Here is a 19,436-nt window from a genome sequence, read left to right on the forward strand (position 1 = left end):
TCTCAAAGGTCATTTTTAACATTGTGTAAGGTTACAATCAACCTCAATGGAGGGAGCAATGCAATGCTAAAATACAAACACATGAAATCTTAAACTATGTTGTGGTATTAGTTGAGACAGAAACAGATTCTTAAATACCTTTTTCTGACTTCAAGTGATTTCTGGACCCACTAGAAGCTTTAGTTCATTTTTTAAAAAATGTCAGTTACTACTATTTATCAGAGTTCTAAACAACAACAACAACAAATTTAGTGTATATAGATTTTCAAATTGTTATACATGAGGGTATCTAATTTGATCATACCACTGTCCCATTTGGAGAAATCCGAAGCCCAGCTGGCACCCTCACTCCCCCCAGTTATGCATCCTATCACTACTTAGAGAGTTTCATTGACAAAAATTTCTGTGCATGGACATGTTACTAATGAGTTGTACTTGAATGACTTAATCAGTTCCAAGCATCTTAAACCACTTAAGGTAAACTTCTTTGTGTCCTTGAATAGCTCTAATCCCCCAATTTATTTTAACATTCATTTCCCCCAGAGTATCCAAATGGTTTGAACATTTACAGCAGTTGGTGCACTTCCTTAACATTCCAGCTGCTGAACATCAGGATGCCTATATTCATTTTGCCAGTTACAAAATCAAATTAACACCCTAGCATTGATCTACTCAGTCTGTCAGCAACAGACTTCATTTGTATATTTTTCTATTATGCACACTACTGTGTATATTCTATGATTCTGACAGATGAGACTATAGGCCTTACTTTGCTCCCTTATAGGCTGTGGAAAGGAATGTGCTTGATGAAATGTGCAGAAAAGGCAGAAGTCTACCATAACTTATCGAAGTATTTATAGCATATAAACTTGTAGGAATCCATATCTTGATTTTGTATGTGTTTTCTAACCCCTGAGAAGAAAAAAAAATCTGCCTTTTAAACTGTCAATGAAAATAATGCCATTATTGTTTGGTCATTTAAAAAACCTAAACTACTCTTTTTTTTCATAATTTTTTTGAAAGTCAGCAGGGTTAAAGGATATATTTAGAATAGATTTAACACCTAAATCTTGATACTTCCACTTGTGGCCATAGGTATTACTTAACCTTTCTGAGTTTCAGTTTCCTGATCTGTAAAATGGGAGTAATATTACCTGTAGCACCAGTTTGTTGAAGTTCAAGTTAGTTAATGCACTTAAAGAGCTTAGTGAACTTTAAAGCTCTATTTTTATAGAGTCAGCTATTTTTATTAGTATTGTTATAATGAAAATACAATTTATGCTATAATTATATGTAATAGATGGCATAGTGATTATATGAATATTATATAACATAATCAACTATAACATAGTATATAACCACAATAATAAATATATAATTTATATAAATGATAAATATAAATAATACAAACTGTATTTGGTAAAAGACAATAGGATCATAGGATATTTCACCTGTAAAAGACTTTCAAGAATAGAAGCTCTTAAACTTTTTTGTGCCATGTACCCTTCCAGTAGTCTGGTGAAGCCTATGGATTTCTTCTCAGAATAATGTTTTTAATTTTTTTTTTTTGGTGAGGCAGTTGGGGTTAAATGACTTGCCCAGAGTCACACAGCTAGTGAGTGTTACATGTCTGGGGCCAAATTTGAACTCAGGTCTTCCTGATTCCAGGGCTGGTGCTCTATCCACTGTACCACCTAGCTGCCCCAATAATGTTTTTAATTGCATAAAATTAAATGCATAGGATTACAAAGGAAACCTATTATATTGAAATATAGGTATCAAAACATCTTAAAACAAGTTAATAGATTCCATATTAAACGTCACTGCTCTAGATTATTTCGTAGTCCAACATGCTTTTCTTTCTGACCAATGAGAAAATGTTGTTTTGGGGACATGGTGTGACTAACCCAAGGATACTTAATAAGAACCACTATTTAAATTGAGGTCTTCTGAATCCAAAGCCAGCACTCTTTCTATTACATCACAAAGAAATATCCATAACTGTGGAGACTTCTAAATTTAGAGTAGAAAATATAGTTTGTACATCATACATGAAATGCAAGTTTAGGAGAATAGAACACCTGTGATAAGATGAATTAATGTGAATATGCTAAAATGATAAATCTAAAGATTTCACATTAGTAGAGAGTATAAACATTTGCAACTGGTTGATACACTGATTTGCATATTTGTGCATGTATTAGACATGCATGCACATAAGGATACTATTGCATGTTGCTTATTTTGCTTCATAGCGCCATCTTAAGTAAAGGTCTCATTTGTGTCAAAGCTCTAAGAGATGAGATAATCAAACTTAATAGAATCTTCCTTATTCTCTTTGAGGAAAACATGACAAGTGATGCAAATCCAATATTCTCAGCCAATTTACATATAAACATCATAATAGACATATATAGGCATTAACATGGTGAGTGTGAGCATGCTGATTAACAGATACATGCATTGATTGTGTTCCTAATAGCCATTTTCAAAATATTGCAAGTATCTCCTGTCCCTTTCAAATTGACTTATGATAAAATATCAAACTGTTAATGTGGCAATAATCTTTCAAACAAAGCACAACAAATATATTGTAGGAACCCTGCAGAACCATTTTAGTTATCTGTAAGAGTCCATGGTTTTAGATTTGCTGCTCTAATCTCATAAGCACTTTTGCTACAGTGTGCATGTTAATTGCCACTTATCTTAATGAGTTCTCTCCCAATATTAAAAAAGGGGGCTTGTTTTGAAAGTAGGAGACTTCTTTGTAGAGAGAAGAGGTAGAAAACAGGGGTTCTGAGGAAGGACTCATGGTGGAAATGGGAAGCTTTTCTGTCTGCTTGTTCCTTTGTGCTGCAATGAAAGGCTTCTGATTTAGAAGCTCTGAAGCCACTAAATTACTGCCTTCATCCTCGGTGTGGTGGGAGATTAACCCCAGAAGAGGTAATGAAATGGAACTTTGACTTTGAAGGCAGAAAGCACAGCAGGAATGCCTCAGGACATTAAGGTTGAATTATGCAGTAGCTGGCACAATCAGTTTCTCTGTTGACTTATACCTAGGCAGTTAAGAAAAAGGTATCAGACGGTTTTCATTTAATGTTGATTTGATTTTAAAGTCAAATGGTTGCAAATCAGGTTATCTCATAGTATCTCCCCCCCCCCAAAGTTCTATATGATAGCAAAAACAATAAAAAGTGGAGAACCAGGTGTGGTGGCAAAGGCTTGAAAGGCTTGTAACCTCTGCTGTCAGGGAGGTTAAAGGCAGGTAGATCTCTCTGAGTTAGTTCTAAGCATCAGTGGCATAAACCCATCATGTGTCTGCACTAAGCTGAGCATTACTATGACAAGCCTCTCCACCTTCCACACTCCAATCGCCTAAAAAGACCATCAGATTTCCTAAGGACATCAAAGCAAGCCAAGTCAAAATTGGAACAGATGGAGGCTTCTGCACCCATCAGAACAGGACAGCTCATGAATAGCAACTGCACTTCCAACCTGGCCAAGATAAGGAGATACAGTCTTTGTTGTTATTGTTGTTGTTGTTGTTGTTGTCAAGTTCTCTGTTGTGGCTGTTTTCCTGTTAGACAAAATTTTATGCAGACAAAGACCATGCTTTAAATCTCACCTTCTCACTGCCTAACATGATGTGCTGCATACAATATTTGTTGAATTGAATTGAATTTGACCTTTTCTTTCTTCCCCATGAAATAACAGAAATAAGTCCCTAGAGTTGTTTGGAATTGGATGATGGATATTATTGGAAAGAGGCTGGAGAAATTTCAGTTAAATGATGTACTTTGAAAATTTGATAATAGGCTATTCCATTAATATATGAATCATATACCTATAAATTATGAGCCAGGATGATAGTCTTATAATTTAAAGAAATTATTAAAATTTTAGAGAATATCACCATTAATCTATATATAACACTTGTGACTATCCAAAATTTCAGAACCAGTCTTGATTCACAGTATAATCACATTTGCAATGTGGCCAACTAGTCTAAATCATACATTGAAGGAATCCCTGCTATAATATACATGCCAAGAGCTCATTATGATCACCATCATCTTAACAATAACAATAGCTAGCATTAATATAGCACATCAAAGTTTGTAAAGTGCTTTACACTTATTATTTCAGTTGATCCTCACACCCCTGTGAGATAAACACTATTATTATCCCTATTTTACAGATGGGGAAACTGAGGCAAAAGTCAAGTGACTTAGCTAGGGTTACAAAGATCACAAGTGTCTGAGGCTAAATGTGAACTCAGATTCAGCTCTCTACATAGCTACCTATCGTTGAGCATCTGTTCCCAAAAAGAAAGAACCCACTATTTCTATAGGCATTCCATTTCACTTTGGGAAAACTCTAATTGTGAGGAAATTTTCTTGACTTCAAACCTAAATTTGTTTCTTTTCAATATCTATCCATCCTAATTCTTACCTCCAAGGCCAAATTTTTGTTCACTTCTTTTCGGTTGTGTCCTCTTTGTGACCCCATTTGGGGTTTTCTTGGCAAAGATACTGGAGTGGTTTGCCATTTCTTTCTCCAGATCATTTTACAGATGAGGAAACTGAGACAGATGAGAAAATTGAGGCAAATAGGGCGAGGTGAATTGCCCAGGGTCACACAGCTAATAAGTGACTGAGGCCAGATTTGAACTCATGAAGATATCTTCCTGACTCCAGGCCCAGCACTTTAACCACACAGTACCAACTAGGGGCCAAATTGAACAAGTCTAAGAAAAAGTTTTCCCCCATGATAGCCGTTCAGATATTTGAAAATAGCTATCCAAGCCTTCTTTTATCCAAAACAAATGCCTCTTTCTTTCAATTAGTCCTTACATTTCACAAACTCAAAGCCCTTCCCCAGCCTGGATGCTTTCTCTTCTCTGCTGTAGTCAATCGGCAACTTCTCAATATAAGTCTAAATCCTGCTTCTGGACTGTAATGACTATTTTACCATGAGAATTAAGTCATTTAATTTCTCAGCGTCCTGAATAATTTTAATATTATAAATTGTAGATCAGTTACTGATCAACATTGGTAAAGGGACTTTCCTCACCTGGAAGTTCCCTATAGCTGTGAAATCACAAATCAATCACTTACATTACATGCTCCCAAAATGCATAAAAGATTTCATTGACAAAAAAGTAAAGGCTTCAGCAGGAACTCTGTCTTAGACAATGTTTAAAGGTATTTAGTTACTGTACTACCTCAAGGAATTTGGAACTAAATTGATTTTAATGGAACTTTTAGGGTCCTAATTTCACAAACGATAGCCCTGTAATGACCAGGGAAAAGAAACTTCCTCAAAAAGATCTTGGGAAAGAACACAAGAATTTTTTACCTAATCGAGACTCCAAATGCTATCTTTACTCTATGCCAAACCATTTAGAACAAGAAGGATTACTGAATGAGATAATGTATATAAAACATTTTGCAAATGTGCAAAGCGTCAGCTGTTATAGTTATTATTATCATGAAGATTAAAAAAAAATATTCTCCTACAGAATCTTTCGACAGGCAGTTTGGCTTGGGTATCTGCTACTCTACCTGGTTTCAACTGCCTAGAATGAGGTGCCCCTCCCAGGATAAGCTCCTACTTCTCAACTCACCACCAAGCAGCTCACTGAAACCTTGATTGACTGCCTTCCTCAGACTCCTCTTCTCCTCCTCCGATTGGAGGTTTGGAGGGTGGCCAGAATGCCTTCCTTTACAGAGGGCATAAACTACACTCTCAGATCATTCCACTTAGCAGTTGCTGCCCTTCTTGGTTTCAGTCCACGGAACAACATATTCCCACACTGGATATCCCTTGTTGTCCCATCTCTATCTACCCCCCCCCCACTTTCTTGCCTCCTTTTGTGTGTCTCCTACTTTAGATGGATGAGGGCAGGTACTGTATTTCTTTTTATTGATTATATTCCCAGTGCTGAGCACAGTATCTGGTACTTTGTATATACTTAATAAATGTTTATTGGTTGTTGAGGGCTTGAAATCACAAAGACTTGTGTTCAAATCCTGCTTCTAACAGGATAACTACAAACTTTGTAACTGTGTAACTATGGACAAGTAGACTAATTTGTTTGAAACACAATTTCCTCAATTATAAATTGGGGCTTAATGACAGCACCTACCTCAAAGGGTATTGGGAAGATCAGATAATATATGTAAAGCTTATGTGAACTTCATCATATAAATGTCAGTATTATTTAAAAAAAGCTAAACTATCAAGTCACACCTTGTATTAAGCTTCATCTTCAGAAAATAAATAGCTTGAGTTCCCTGATTTATCAGGCTAACAGTATCATGAGCAATGTAATTTGATTTAAAAATGCACATTCATTATTGTAAAAATGTTCATTTTCATTCAATTAATGAATTCCAATGTCTGTGAGGCATTCACAGAAAATAGAATGAAATTTTAACTAGTAACAAACTAGCCATCGAACACCACCAGATTCTATGCTACTGGAAGTGTTTAAATGCTCACTATTCTTCATCAATCAAATGCTGAAAATCAGGAGAAGGAAATGGAGACAACTTATAACAAGAAAACTAACAATGTAATTGCTCTTTCTGGTATGAACAAATTGAACAACCAAGGTTAAAATGCTTACAAGTGTTAAAATGAAATTATACAACACAAGAATAAACTGTTGTAATTCTTTTCCCTTAATCTCAATGATTTTATTTGTTTTGGTGAATAGATATATAAAGTGCTTCAAGAATGGAGTACTTATGTGCTAGGAAGATAAAAAGAAATTAAGTTCTTTTAGATATAGTGGAATAAATTAGTGAGTTTTTAAAAAATAAAAGGAAAGGCTAGGAGAAAAGAAGACTGGATAAAGAACTAACACAAGCATAATAGTAAGACAGAAAGGAAAGGTGTCTTCACTTTATTTTGATAAGTGAACACAACGAAGTCCAGAAAAGTGAAAGGACAAGACCAAAGGGACAGCTAATTAGTTTCAGAGACAGGAATAAAACCTAATGAAAGTAGAGACAAGTCTTCTCATACTCAGTTCAAGACTCTTCCCACTATTCCATGTTGTTGCTCAGCACCATTACAGTTACTTGGAAAATGTCTATATGTTGATGCATATTAAAGCGAGTGTAAGGATAGGAAAATAACCTATGCTAAGAAATGCATCTGTCAAGATTCCCATAGCTATAGCAACTGATGTTTTTTAAATGTGCTTCACTAATTTTCATATGTAAATATTGTTTTCATAACATACCAACTGAGATTTTTTTAAAGCTGAAAAAATGTACTTTTCTAAAATACAGCTGATAATAATAATATAAAAGACATTGTTGGGGTGAGCAAATGCACAAGAGGGAAGTTTGAAGGATGAGGATACTCAGTGCTGACTTCTCTACAAAGTATTCGGTGGCTTACCTTATACTGATGATTTTGATTTCTGTTATACCATCAGTTATTTCTGCAGGGAAACAATTGATTAATGAATCATGATCTTGGAAATCACATTACTAATAAAGAATCTAGTTCAGAGGGTAAGATGGGCAAGAAGGGTGAAAAACTCAGTACAAACCAGTCTGCTAGAATTAACAGGGGATAACTTGGAATTAGCATTCTAAATGATTTTTTTTTTGTTCATCTTCATTGGTAGAAATCCTTTAGACAGTAAACTACTGTGATGCATTTAAATATTTGTTTTTATCAAGTAATGATAATTAAATAGCTCACATTTATATGGAACTTTAAGTTTTGCAAGGTGCTTTAACAGAACTTTTTTTTCCCTTTTGATCCTCACAAGTAGCTTGTGAAAAGATTCATGATGGAAAATACTATCCATATCCAGAGCAAGAATGGAGTCTAAATGCAAATCAAAGCATAATATCTTCTCTTTTTTTTGTTTTTTCTTTCTCATGGTTTTTCCCTTTTGCTCTCTCTCTTATTCTTCTTTAACAACATGACTAATGTGGAAATATGTTTAATACGATTGTACATGTATAGCCTATATCAGATTGCATGACATCTTGGGGAGGGAGGAAGGGAGAGAGGTGGAAAATTTAGAACTCAAAATCTTATAAAAATGAATGTTGAAAACTAAAACTTAATTAAAAAAAACACGTAGCTTGTGAGATAGGTGCTATTACTGGTGTTCATTTTCAAAGCTGAGGAAACTAAGGGTAAGAAAGGCTAAATGCCTTGCAGGTCACATAACTAGTAGGTAGCTGAAACAAGATTCAAACCCAGGTCTTCCTAGCTCCAAGTCTATCCCATTATCTACCAAGCCAGTCTGTTTCTCTCAAATAATTATTTCCTCATTATATGCTCTGTGCCAAGCACAGTGCTAAGAACTCTGGGGGTAGGGACCCAGAATCATAGTCTCAATCACATTTGGCTTCACAGGATTTAGCACTGCAAAGAACTATTAGCAATCTAGTTTCAGTCCTTACTTGAAACATGAATAGTCACTACTCAAATGGATCTGTGTTCTCATCAGTTTGTAAGTTCCCTTTAAAGAAAAAGCCTGCATCCCATCTTCCCTGTCCATCCTGGATGATAGTCCTTCAAGTCCTCTGTTGGGTTCCACCTATTGTTAAGGTATCACTGGAGCACTCTGGGTGTCCATTTGTCATCCTTCATTCTTGCTATATAACAGGCTTGTTCTCTTTTTTCTATCATACAATTCTTCAGTGACACCCTTTACAGCTATTCATCAAAATTCATCGTTGGTTCCATGTTTCAGCCTGCTCATAACCAACACACAGTTTTCTATGAGCCTTAGTGATGCTCATCTTTATTTCTTCAGAACTAAACTCCTTGTGAAACGCTTTTACTTAAAATAGTAGCATTAAGTGTTGAGTGAAGGTCAATCAACTACTAGTAAATAACATTCTGAAAGGAGGCCAGTGGGAATAGATTTAGGAATGTACCTTCTGCATACAATGGGTGAAGCTGAACTGCATTTTCATGGCTACCGTGTTCTGTGGCCAGGTTGGCAGAGTGAAAGTGAAGTCTGTTACTTCACGTTCAATAGCTATTATAATTTTGGGTTGTGAAAAAGATCTCTCTAAGATCTTCTGTACACAAGCATATAGTGAGATGAAGGGATTTAAAGAATATTTCCAAGGGAAAATAAATGTAGGAGGAGTTACCTAGACAGCCCAAGGAATTTATTAGGAACTTCAGATTCTTCAGAGATTTTCCCTCCTGAGACTAACTACCTGGAGCACTTAGAAAATTTTTTCTTTGAATTCTCCAAAGGTAAGCAAAGACAATTTGATGGATAAATTCTCAGGCATACAACTGACCTCTTAGGGAAAATTCTGGTCAAAAAACTGATTTTGCTTTTTTGCCTGTCAATTTATCTCAAATAAAGTAACATAAAAGCCACTTTAAAATGAGGTCTCTCTGAGATTATCAGTGATTCATTTAAGAAGCACTTATTTTGTTTTTTTGGTTTTTTTTTTTAGGCAATTGAGGTTAAGTGACTTGCCCAGGGTCACACAGCCAGTAAGTGTCAAGTGTTCGGTCTGAGGCCAGATTTGAACTCAGGTCCTCCTGACTTCAGAGCCAGTGCTATATCCACTGTGCCAGCTAGCTTCCCCCAAGAAGCACTTATTAAGTAATTATTAAATGTCAGGCAATATGCAAAAGGCTGGAGATACAAAAAAAAAAGTCAAAAATTGCCCCTGCCCCCAAGAGCTTACATTCTAAGTGGGAAGAGAGTATGCCAACAAATATGCACTTATTATATGTAGAGAGAGTTAATATATAGAAGATAATCTCAGGTGTTTTTAAAAAGTCTGCCTTTCATTATCTGTCAGTTTTTTAGTAGTTAATTTTCTTAGCATCTAACTCATGTACAAAATACATGTATGTCATTCATGTGCAAAATAAACTACAAGGTAAATTCCAGGGTTTTCATTCTTTACCTAGAAATTGGTGAGAGCCTTCTGTAACATAAACTAAATCTAGAAGAGTTATATAAGAATGTCATTATATATAATTCCTTACAATATTAATTAGAATAGAAAGCCCTTCCAAGAGAACAAAATTACATACTTTGTATAATTTTTCTTGAAATGGTTATGATAAAATGCAGGTACTAATTTTGTCCACCACAATCAAATTTAAATAAAAAAATTATGCACATATTTTCCTTTGTGCTTTCAACAAAGATATTAGTTTCAACACACCAATTCTACTTCAAGCGAAACAAGCAAATCACAATTGCAGTAAGTGAAATAATTTTCCCTTGTTGACATTTGATAAATTACTTTTGAGAAGTGTGTATCAGGAATTAACAACATCCAAAAAGAGGATTAACCAAAAAGGATTAAAAATAAGACAACTGCTATTACCGCAAAACTCATGGATGAAATTATTTAAAGGAACTTTGAAGTGATAACTTTTGTCTTTATGTAGGAAAAAATAGTAGAATCTACAGCACACGAGGATACCTCAGCCTTAAGAACCTCAGAATTTACTTCTAGTTCTTTCATCAAATCATTCTCTTGCAGGAAAGATGTCATATCTTGACTTGAACACTCTCATATACAACTCACCCTACAAACACACTAATATATGAATTAACTTTTATTTTTATTTGAAACATTTGTTAAATACGGTGTAGAACAGCGTATATTACCCAACTCTTTAGATGCTAACTGGAAATGGAAAGAACATTATTTTCTCCTAAATCACCTAGATCCAAAACCTTAGAATCACCTTTGACTCTCCTACTCTTGATTTAAGTTACTCCATGGGTCTCCATTCCTAGTACTACAAAGCTTATAAGCTCCTCCTGATGCATTTACCTTCAGCCAGAAAACACAAAAAGCAAAGGCATTTACCAAGATAGTATCCTAAGAACAACAGCTACAAGACATCAGCCCCATAAATGTAGAGCACAATCTCATGCTGGCTGCCTTATGATTCTATTAGATATGATGGAATCAAATCAAAAGTCACAGAGTATAATGATTTCTTCATACTTTGAGACCGTAATGCCTTTTTTGTCCCTTTACATTTTAGTGTAAACTGAGGATCAATCTGCTTTCCTGGTTGCTATTTAGTGTTCAACATCACCTTGCCTCTGTTATTTATTCAAAACGAATGCTATTATCATGAATAATGTAATAGCAATTATTAACCCAATGCAAGGAGTCCTGATACTTCAATTTCTTAGTTACAAATATTGATTTATATTGGATGGCCTCTTGGACAAAATTATATTCCATCAAGTAGACTTGAAGGAAATCAATTGATTCCATGATTACCCACCCCTAACACCACCACTCAAAGCTTTTCAATATCCTAGTTGCCCTCCTCCGCTAGATGTTCTCCATCATATTAATGTCCACAAAGGGACAGCAACCAAGAGAGTGACTTGAACCTCAGGTTACACTAAAATATAGCATATACAACTGAATAAAACACTCCGAATGTGATCTGTCAATACTGTAGAAATACATTTTTCAGAAATTTGGTTTCTTTTTAAGCAATATCTGATGTAAAATTTTTTAAAATCCATTCACTTAAGATGAAGCATTTTTTCCTTTTTAAAAATATGTAGCAATCATTCTTTATACATTTTATTCTAAAATGATTATTTGCATCTCTAACTACTATAGTCCATGATGCTTCTTGATGATTCTGATTCATTTTACTTCTTTATCCTTTTCTGCCTACTATGAAATGACTATGAGTTACAGAGAAAGTGCTTCTGTGTACTGGTAGAGGTTGTTTCTTCAAGGGGAATTCCCTATATCAATGAAAGTCACAGTTCTGGTTCTGTCCAATTTAAGACATCAAAATAAGACATCAAAACCAAGATTAAAGCATGTCTTTTATAAAATATCTATTTTTTTAATCTGTTAGTACCAGAATTACAAAAGTATTTTTAACATAGCTGAGGGCTAAGTATATGGGAGCAAATACCATACCTGAGAAACTGAAGGATCAGGACTCCTTGTATTGGATTAATAATCACTCACATTATTCATGATAACTAGCATTTATTTGGATAAATAACAGAGGCAAGATAATACTCAACACTCAATTTAATATGGTTTCTTCAAAGTGGGTATGAATGGTACTCAAGTAGCTATCTCAGAGCATGCCATAAAATTACCTATCTTAACATTTGCATGCCAATGGATATGATTTCTTTCTGTGTGAAATATATGCAAAATCCACATCACAGTACATCTGTACTACTAAGCTCTACCAGTTAAATTTCTTTGGGATGAATTTTAAGAATACTCTTATATTCTCAAGCCACATGCCTTTCCATAAAGATACTGGAAATATGACATAACTGTAGTATTCACAGATGGAGACATATATTTATGGCAGCTCTATCTGCATAAATCAAGTGAATATGAATAAAACATTGTTTAAGTATACAACAAAACAATTTCAACTTCAGAAGTGACTCCTTTAGTGATTCCTATGCTACTATGGGGGAGGGTAGAGGGAGGGGAAAGAAGCACCTATTAAGAATTTCTTTAATAAATTTCTTTCATGATTTTTGCAAACTCAGAAACAATTTAATCCTTAAAGTTTACTTTCTGATGGAAAGGTATGAAAGTAACTAGAATTTCCTTGGCTTTCACTGTGCTGCTATAATTCTTCAGGAATTTACATCATGATAGGAAACTCACCGAGGGCCAAAGAGGCATCCACTTAAAAAAGGGCGAAGGGAGATATTATTAATCAATTAATGTAAAAATCAAACATGTGACCAGGTCCTCAGATGCAACCAACTAGTATCCCCTCCCATTGCATTGAGCAGAGTTGCTCTATTTCTTATTAGTAGCTGAAAATGAATGCACATTTAGAAATTCTAAGCATACCATTAGTTTTTCTTTAAGTTTAATTTAGAAGTACAGTAGATTCCATAGACAAATTCTAAACACACAGGACTATAACCTAAACATAGAGCCACAGAACTCAAACTAAATCAATACTCTCAAGACACAAGTAAAAAGTAATAATATAGATAAAAGTCAGAAACTTTTTTTTTTTTTTTGCTATCAAATGTAGGAAAAAAATTAAGTTTTCACCCACCTGGGATCTTTCTGAATGCTATCAATGGAAGGTGACCTAGCCAAAGTCCCTTCTGGTGGTATGGCAGGCCCAGATTTGCTGTATGGTGACTCGACAGAAGGACAATACTGCAGCTGTCGGTAGGGGTCTGCGTAATTGGAGGCTGGGCCTGCAGCGTAACTGGCCCTCTGGAAGGTCGATGCTGCATTCTGTGTGCCGTGCTGACTGCCTGTGCGCTGTAAGGGTACGGAGTCGACACCAGGGGAAGATGGGGCTACGACAGGAAAGTAGGGACAAAGTAAAAAATTGAGGACCTGTTCACAGAAATGGTTAACCAGGTCTAGGCAGAGGGAAAAAAATACACACATAAAAACAGGGGTTTGAAAAAAAATTTAAAAAAACTGTCATAATTGAAATCAAGAAGTTCAATATTATCCAGCGCAATTTTAATTAATGAGCCATTAAGGAAATAAATATAGTAATTGAGAGGGGGTAATCTTCATCAATGGTTATTAAATATCCAACATTTGGTGACTTAAGCAAAATGGAAAAATATTTACAAAACTAAAATACAATATAAATTGGTTTAATATCTTATTAAGAACCATGAACAATTACTATAAAGCTAGGTTATAAAGAAACAAGTATGGGGGAGGCGGGAGGGATACCCTCTCCTCTTGTCTTCTTTTGAACAAGTTCTAGTGGTAAATTCAGTTGCCTGTAAAAAAAAAATGTTAAGACATTGCCTACTAAAAATTCTAATTTTCACACTTCAAAATAATTACAAACAGTTTAAGGAGTGTGAGTTTGTATTTTCAGAATTAATAGGATGAAATACATTTTTTGACATGGCCAATGTGGGAATTTTGTTTTGCTGGCCTATGCATTTTTGAACACAAGGCTTGTATTTTTCATTTTAAAAACTGCTCAATTGGTGGGAAGTAGGAGGCAGTCATAGTAAATGCTTAGAAAAATTAATAAAAAAAAGAAATACCACACCATTAAAAAACAAATAAGATGATTTTACATATATCACACCCTACAGGGAATATAATTGGCATCACTCTGCAGCACAATTTCTATAAGATTTCTATTGCTTTTCCCCAACACAATTTGTTCCAGAATACCCTATTAATGCAGTTCATAGGGGTGGTCGAGGGAGGGCAATCATCCAAACAGGGTCTTATGTAAATAAAATGATGAATTCACTACTATTTGTTTTCCTCTTCTATTTAATGTTTTTAACATTTCCCTTTGTAGTTTCAGATATTTTCCCAATGAACTGTAGTACTTCTTACGTATCTAAACTAATTGAAGATATTCTGTGAAAGAATACCATCTGAAATAAAGTTCCAATAAGTAAGGTCAATTTGAGTATTTTTTAAATGAAGTCAGAATGGCATATCACATACCATTATTTTTACTCCATTTATAGGAAAAAAGTAACCACCTTTATCTAAACCATGTCTGATGAATTCATGGACTGCCAAAGAGTATCACAGTTCTTAGTAACATTAAGATAGACAACACATTTACTTTCTGGCTTACTAGATAACAATGTACTAAATTAAAGTCAGTGTCAAGACAAGATCAATTATAGTGAGGTAGTTACATTACAATGTTGTTAAGCCCCCATTATAAATCATGCCAGACTTTCATGAAATGCTAAGTCTCATCACCTGTGAAAGAAGATTGGCCAAAGCTTGTTGTATTCTCCTTTGATTATTGGGAACATGCATCAGATTAAAACACAAATGAAACTGTGTCACAATGACAAAACCACAGTGTAAGAATTTAGGGATATTCAGTCAAGATGATATAAAGATGAAAAGGATAAAAACAAAACAGGTTCCAATCTTGGGAATGGATCTGCCAGTAAAGAGAAGCACAACTACTTCCTGCCACATCTTTCGTATCAGCTCAGGGATTTCCAAAAAGGAAAAAAATGAATATTTCAGTGATAAAGCCAATGCTATAAAGCATATTTGACAAGAAAAGCTGTCTCACAGTCTTTGGGGATAGCATTCAATTAAGTAAACAAGCATTATTTTACATTTTTTTCTATTTCAAAGTAATTTGTTTGGACCAATAAAAATATTGGTAGTATAGATTGTTATTTATTTCTATATGACTTTAGAAATTTATATTACCTCTATGATATTATTTTCAGATATATCGTAAGTTAGCATATATTGATACATTGTAATAATAATGAGTATTACAATATTCAGGAGAGTACAAATAATAAGAAAGTTTACAATAACAGGAGAGTTTAAAGTTAAATTTGTTAGGATCAAGAGAAAAGGCAGCTCAGTTAAAAACAATGCATAAAGCTGGACAACGGTTCAATTTTTAAGGAAATCAGGATAAATTAAATAGCAAATCAAGGGCAAAATAGTAATGTAGCATTGTTTGTCAGACATGCTTAAGTTTTAGGAAAACCTTTATATCAACATTCAAGGGGTTAATTATTACTATTATAAAATATTTTTTCTTTTACAAAGATGAATCTACATAATATAGAGAACATTTTATGGTTTGCAAAATATTTTCCTCACAACAACCCTGTGAGGTAGGTAGTGTAATTATGATTATTCCCATTTTAGAGATGAGAAAAATGAAGCCCTGAAAAGTTCTATGAGTTGCCTATGAGAATTTTCATTGCTAACTATTTAATCAGGATTTGAACTCTGGTCTCCATACTCCAAATATGGTGCTATAGCTGCTAGAAGCCATGCTGCTTTTATGATGAAAGTTTCTTTAAATAGGAACTTCCATTAGTTTGTTACTAGATTATTTGACTTAGATATACCTTCCCTTAATTAATAGATTGTAGAATAGATTTTGCAAACTATACGTAGGCTGATGCTGTTTTATTCTCACTTGCTGCCTCCATAAAATGGGCGCAGTGCCTGACCAAAGGTATGTTTTTCTCAAGAGCACACTCAGACATGTGACATAAATGTTAAATATATGGACATATCTATTGAATAAGTAGAGGTATACTTGCATTTCTATGATCATATAAAATGAATAATTCTTTATTAATGGCTGTGATTCTATTTGGCTGGGTTCTTTTATCTAATTTCTGGTCCAGACCTATGTAATTGCATAGGTGGATGAATTCATGGTCTGGATACTGCCTCCACCAACTCAGATCAGCAAATTGTCTGTAACTGAAAGTCTTAAAGAGAGGCTTTTATGGTCAAGTGACTTGCCCATCATTATACATCCTGTATGTGCCTAAAGTAGGATTTGAAGGCAGGTCTTCTGGACTCCATGCTGCCTGTCATCTGGTTAGCTGGCATGACTGAAATGTGTTTACTTGTGTAATTCTAGAAGTGCAAATTGTTCAAAGTGGACAGGCAGTGAAGCCTGGTCTTAGAAAATAAAAGTCTATGTATTTATGTACATGCCAAGGCATGCCCTAGGAGACAGAACATACACAATTTACTTGGTCTTTGGAGCTATTATTAAATTCTGGTCCTTCTAGTAGTGCCAAATTGCATTTGTGATATTGGCAAGGACCACTCTGTATTTCTTAATGCTGCTACATTTGTTAGCTAGCCATCTGCTAGAAAATCAAAACAACTTATAAACTATCATATGTGTTCTCAGACTGTCTCTGATTTATTCCATATATAACTTGTCTACAGTCATCTCCCCCATTAGACTGTGAGCAGTTTGAGAAGACGGGCTTTTTTTTTTTGCCTTCCTTTGTATCAGCAGGACTTATTGCTACACTTGATACTACAGTGCTTAATAAATGATATTTGAGTTGTCTTGTTCTTAGTATGGAACAAATTCCTCATTTAAAAGAGGGTAAATAAAGGACAACTCCTCTTGATTAGATACTTGCAAATAAGGAAGAACTAGCAACATAGAATTCTAAGGCAAAAGGATGAACAAAACAAATGAAAATATGCAAATTACATGGATTTCTACACTTGTGGAATTAAATGAAAATATTTTGGAAAAGGAGGCATAAGTTAAAGAATGTTGTAAAATAGTATAAACAATATTAGGTGAACCCTTTTCTATACAAAAAGGAGAAGGGCAGGAAAAACCTCATTGCCTAAACAAAGTACATAAGAAATTGAAATACTAGTAGATCTCTCTCTCTCTCTCTCTCTCTCTCTCTCTCTCTCTCTCTCTCTCTCTCTCTCTCTCTCTCTCTCATACACCCCCCCCCACACACACACACCAGAAGCTAGAACAAATCACCAGAGAGAGTTACAAAACAATACTGATGGCTTTTATGGGGTTACCTCAGAAAAGCTAAGGAAAAGGAATTGGGATCCAATTGCCTACAGAGGAATTGGAAAGGAAATGATGGAATAACACACTCTCTCTGTCTTTCTCTCTCTCTTCTCTCTAGGCTAGACAATGGGATTAAGTGACTTGCCCAGGATCATACAACCGGATTTGAATTCAGGTCCTCCTGACTTCAAAGCCAATGCTCTATCCATTTTGCCACATAGCTGCCCCATGGAATATAATTCATAAAAAAGGCAAATGTTTCTGGTTTGTTAAATGGTAAAGGGAAAATTATAACCAACACCATCGGAGAGACTTATTTTTGTTTTTCTTTTAGAAAACCAAGGGAAAAAATATTGGTATGAGCAAGAAGTGTAGAAATTAAATTAGTATAAAATTGTTTCGATATGCTAGAAGTAGCCTGATTTCAAGGCCCTGATGATCAATGTCATTTAAGGTCATTTAACAACATAATGTTTTTAGGACTTTTGGAAGATTGTTGAAATGCCCAAACCTATAGTTGGGGGTGGGGATGCTAATTCTGCCAACCCATATACCAGAATATATGTGTATAAACACACGTACACACACATACAAAACACACATATCATGAGATTGGATTGTTTGACAGGAGTCATTCCTTCATTTTTGGAATATTCCTTTGGAATTCCAATTTGGAATATTCCAAAAATAAAGGAATGACTCCTGTCAAACAATCCAATCTCATCACATTTCAGGACTGGACAAACAAGAGAACAGACTAAATCCTTTCACCAAGAATTTTGATTCTGTAACCCACTATGCCAATATATTTAGAAAATATGTCATGGACCCTACAATTAGGAGGTGGTCACATAACTTCCTTGCAAGTCATATCAAGGAATCAAGGTTAGTGTTGGGGGACAAGATGAATAATTTGCTGAAGGGATTATTTCAAGGCCCAGATCTTAACATTTGAAAGGCAACATGGGACCATTATCCCTAGAGTCAGAAAGGTTTTAATTTAAGTCCTGCCTCTGACACATACTAGCTGTGCAGCCATGGGGCAGCTATTCAATGCCTCAGTACCCCAGGCAATGCTGAAAGACAAGAGCTTGAAGACAACTAATATCTCCATCAGTCAAAGGAGTTCCTCATACTGATGACATTAAATTTCCTGACCAAAAGTAATAATAATAACAACATCTATAAATGTCATCAATGTCAGAAGGGAGCAGCATTTGTTGCTGATACCACCAAATAAAGGCAGCAATTAAAGAGAAAGATGGGGGTCAAGGGGAAGAGCTGAATCCTTTTTCCAATGAGAATTCAAAGTGATTTGTTACATTCATAGTTAAAAAATAATGAATTATACAAATAAAGGCTAATGTACACATAAAGCTAAAAAGAGATAAAATAATATAAAAATCATTATATGCAAATAAGGAAGACAGCAACATTGAGATCACAAGACATCCCAAATTTAATATAATGTGTAGAACTTTGGACTTTTTAAGACATCATAAAAAAATGAGGCATATTAGAACCAAACAATAGTTTTCCTATTGTTACCTTGTTTGGATTATCCATACCATAACAATATGCTGGGTTTTGTTTCTTTTTAAACAAGGACCTTATTGCTTAGTTTTCACTTTTTAACACATTTGGTCCTATTGGAGTTCTGTGAATTCTTAGCCAAATTTCTCTTAAACCTTTTAAAATTTCCTACTTATTCATTGCAAAGACATAACAAACATTTTAGATGGATAGTCCTTATTTGGCTCTATAAATATTCCCCCTTTCTCTTCTTGTCTGTAAATATGCCTTTCCTTCTCTATTCAGTGAACCCTTGGGTAACCCTCCTCCTGTCTGGGGATTAAAACAGCAGGCCCTTCACTAAGAAAACAGCTGCTGCTTTTATTCATCAGCCTGTTACAAAATATTCTATTTATCTTCTTTAGAACCATAAATCAAGGGAAATTAGAGAAAGTTGGAGTTATACTCTTAATTATGGTACATGTCTATATTAGAGATGGAGAGTATACTTTTAAAAATAAATGAAATGTCCTGTTCAATCAATGACAGTGATTGGGTGAATATCAGATTAGTTTTGGGCAACAGGTGAATTCATAGAAATTTAGCTATTAGGACACTTAAAGTAA

At 34.7% G+C, this 19,436-nt stretch overlaps 1 protein-coding gene across 3 annotated transcripts in view; it reads right to left on the reverse strand.

Annotated features, from left to right (window-relative positions):
- CTNND2 (catenin delta 2) overlaps positions 1-19,436 on the reverse strand; it is a 1,167,765-nt gene that overhangs the window by 423,390 nt on the left and 724,939 nt on the right. For all 3 annotated transcript variants that reach the window (XM_078153315.1, XM_078153314.1, XM_021004430.2), the window contains one exon: positions 13,060-13,312. In XM_078153315.1, the coding sequence (XP_078009441.1) occupies positions 13,060-13,312 (253 nt within the window). The remainder of the gene's footprint in view (positions 1-13,059; positions 13,313-19,436) is intronic.

The sequence above is a fragment of the Phascolarctos cinereus genome, unplaced genomic scaffold (assembly GCF_003287225.1).
Source record: "Phascolarctos cinereus isolate Bilbo 61053 unplaced genomic scaffold, phaCin_HiC Scaffold_4;HRSCAF=312, whole genome shotgun sequence".
NCBI classification, from domain to species: Eukaryota; Metazoa; Chordata; class Mammalia; order Diprotodontia; family Phascolarctidae; genus Phascolarctos; species Phascolarctos cinereus.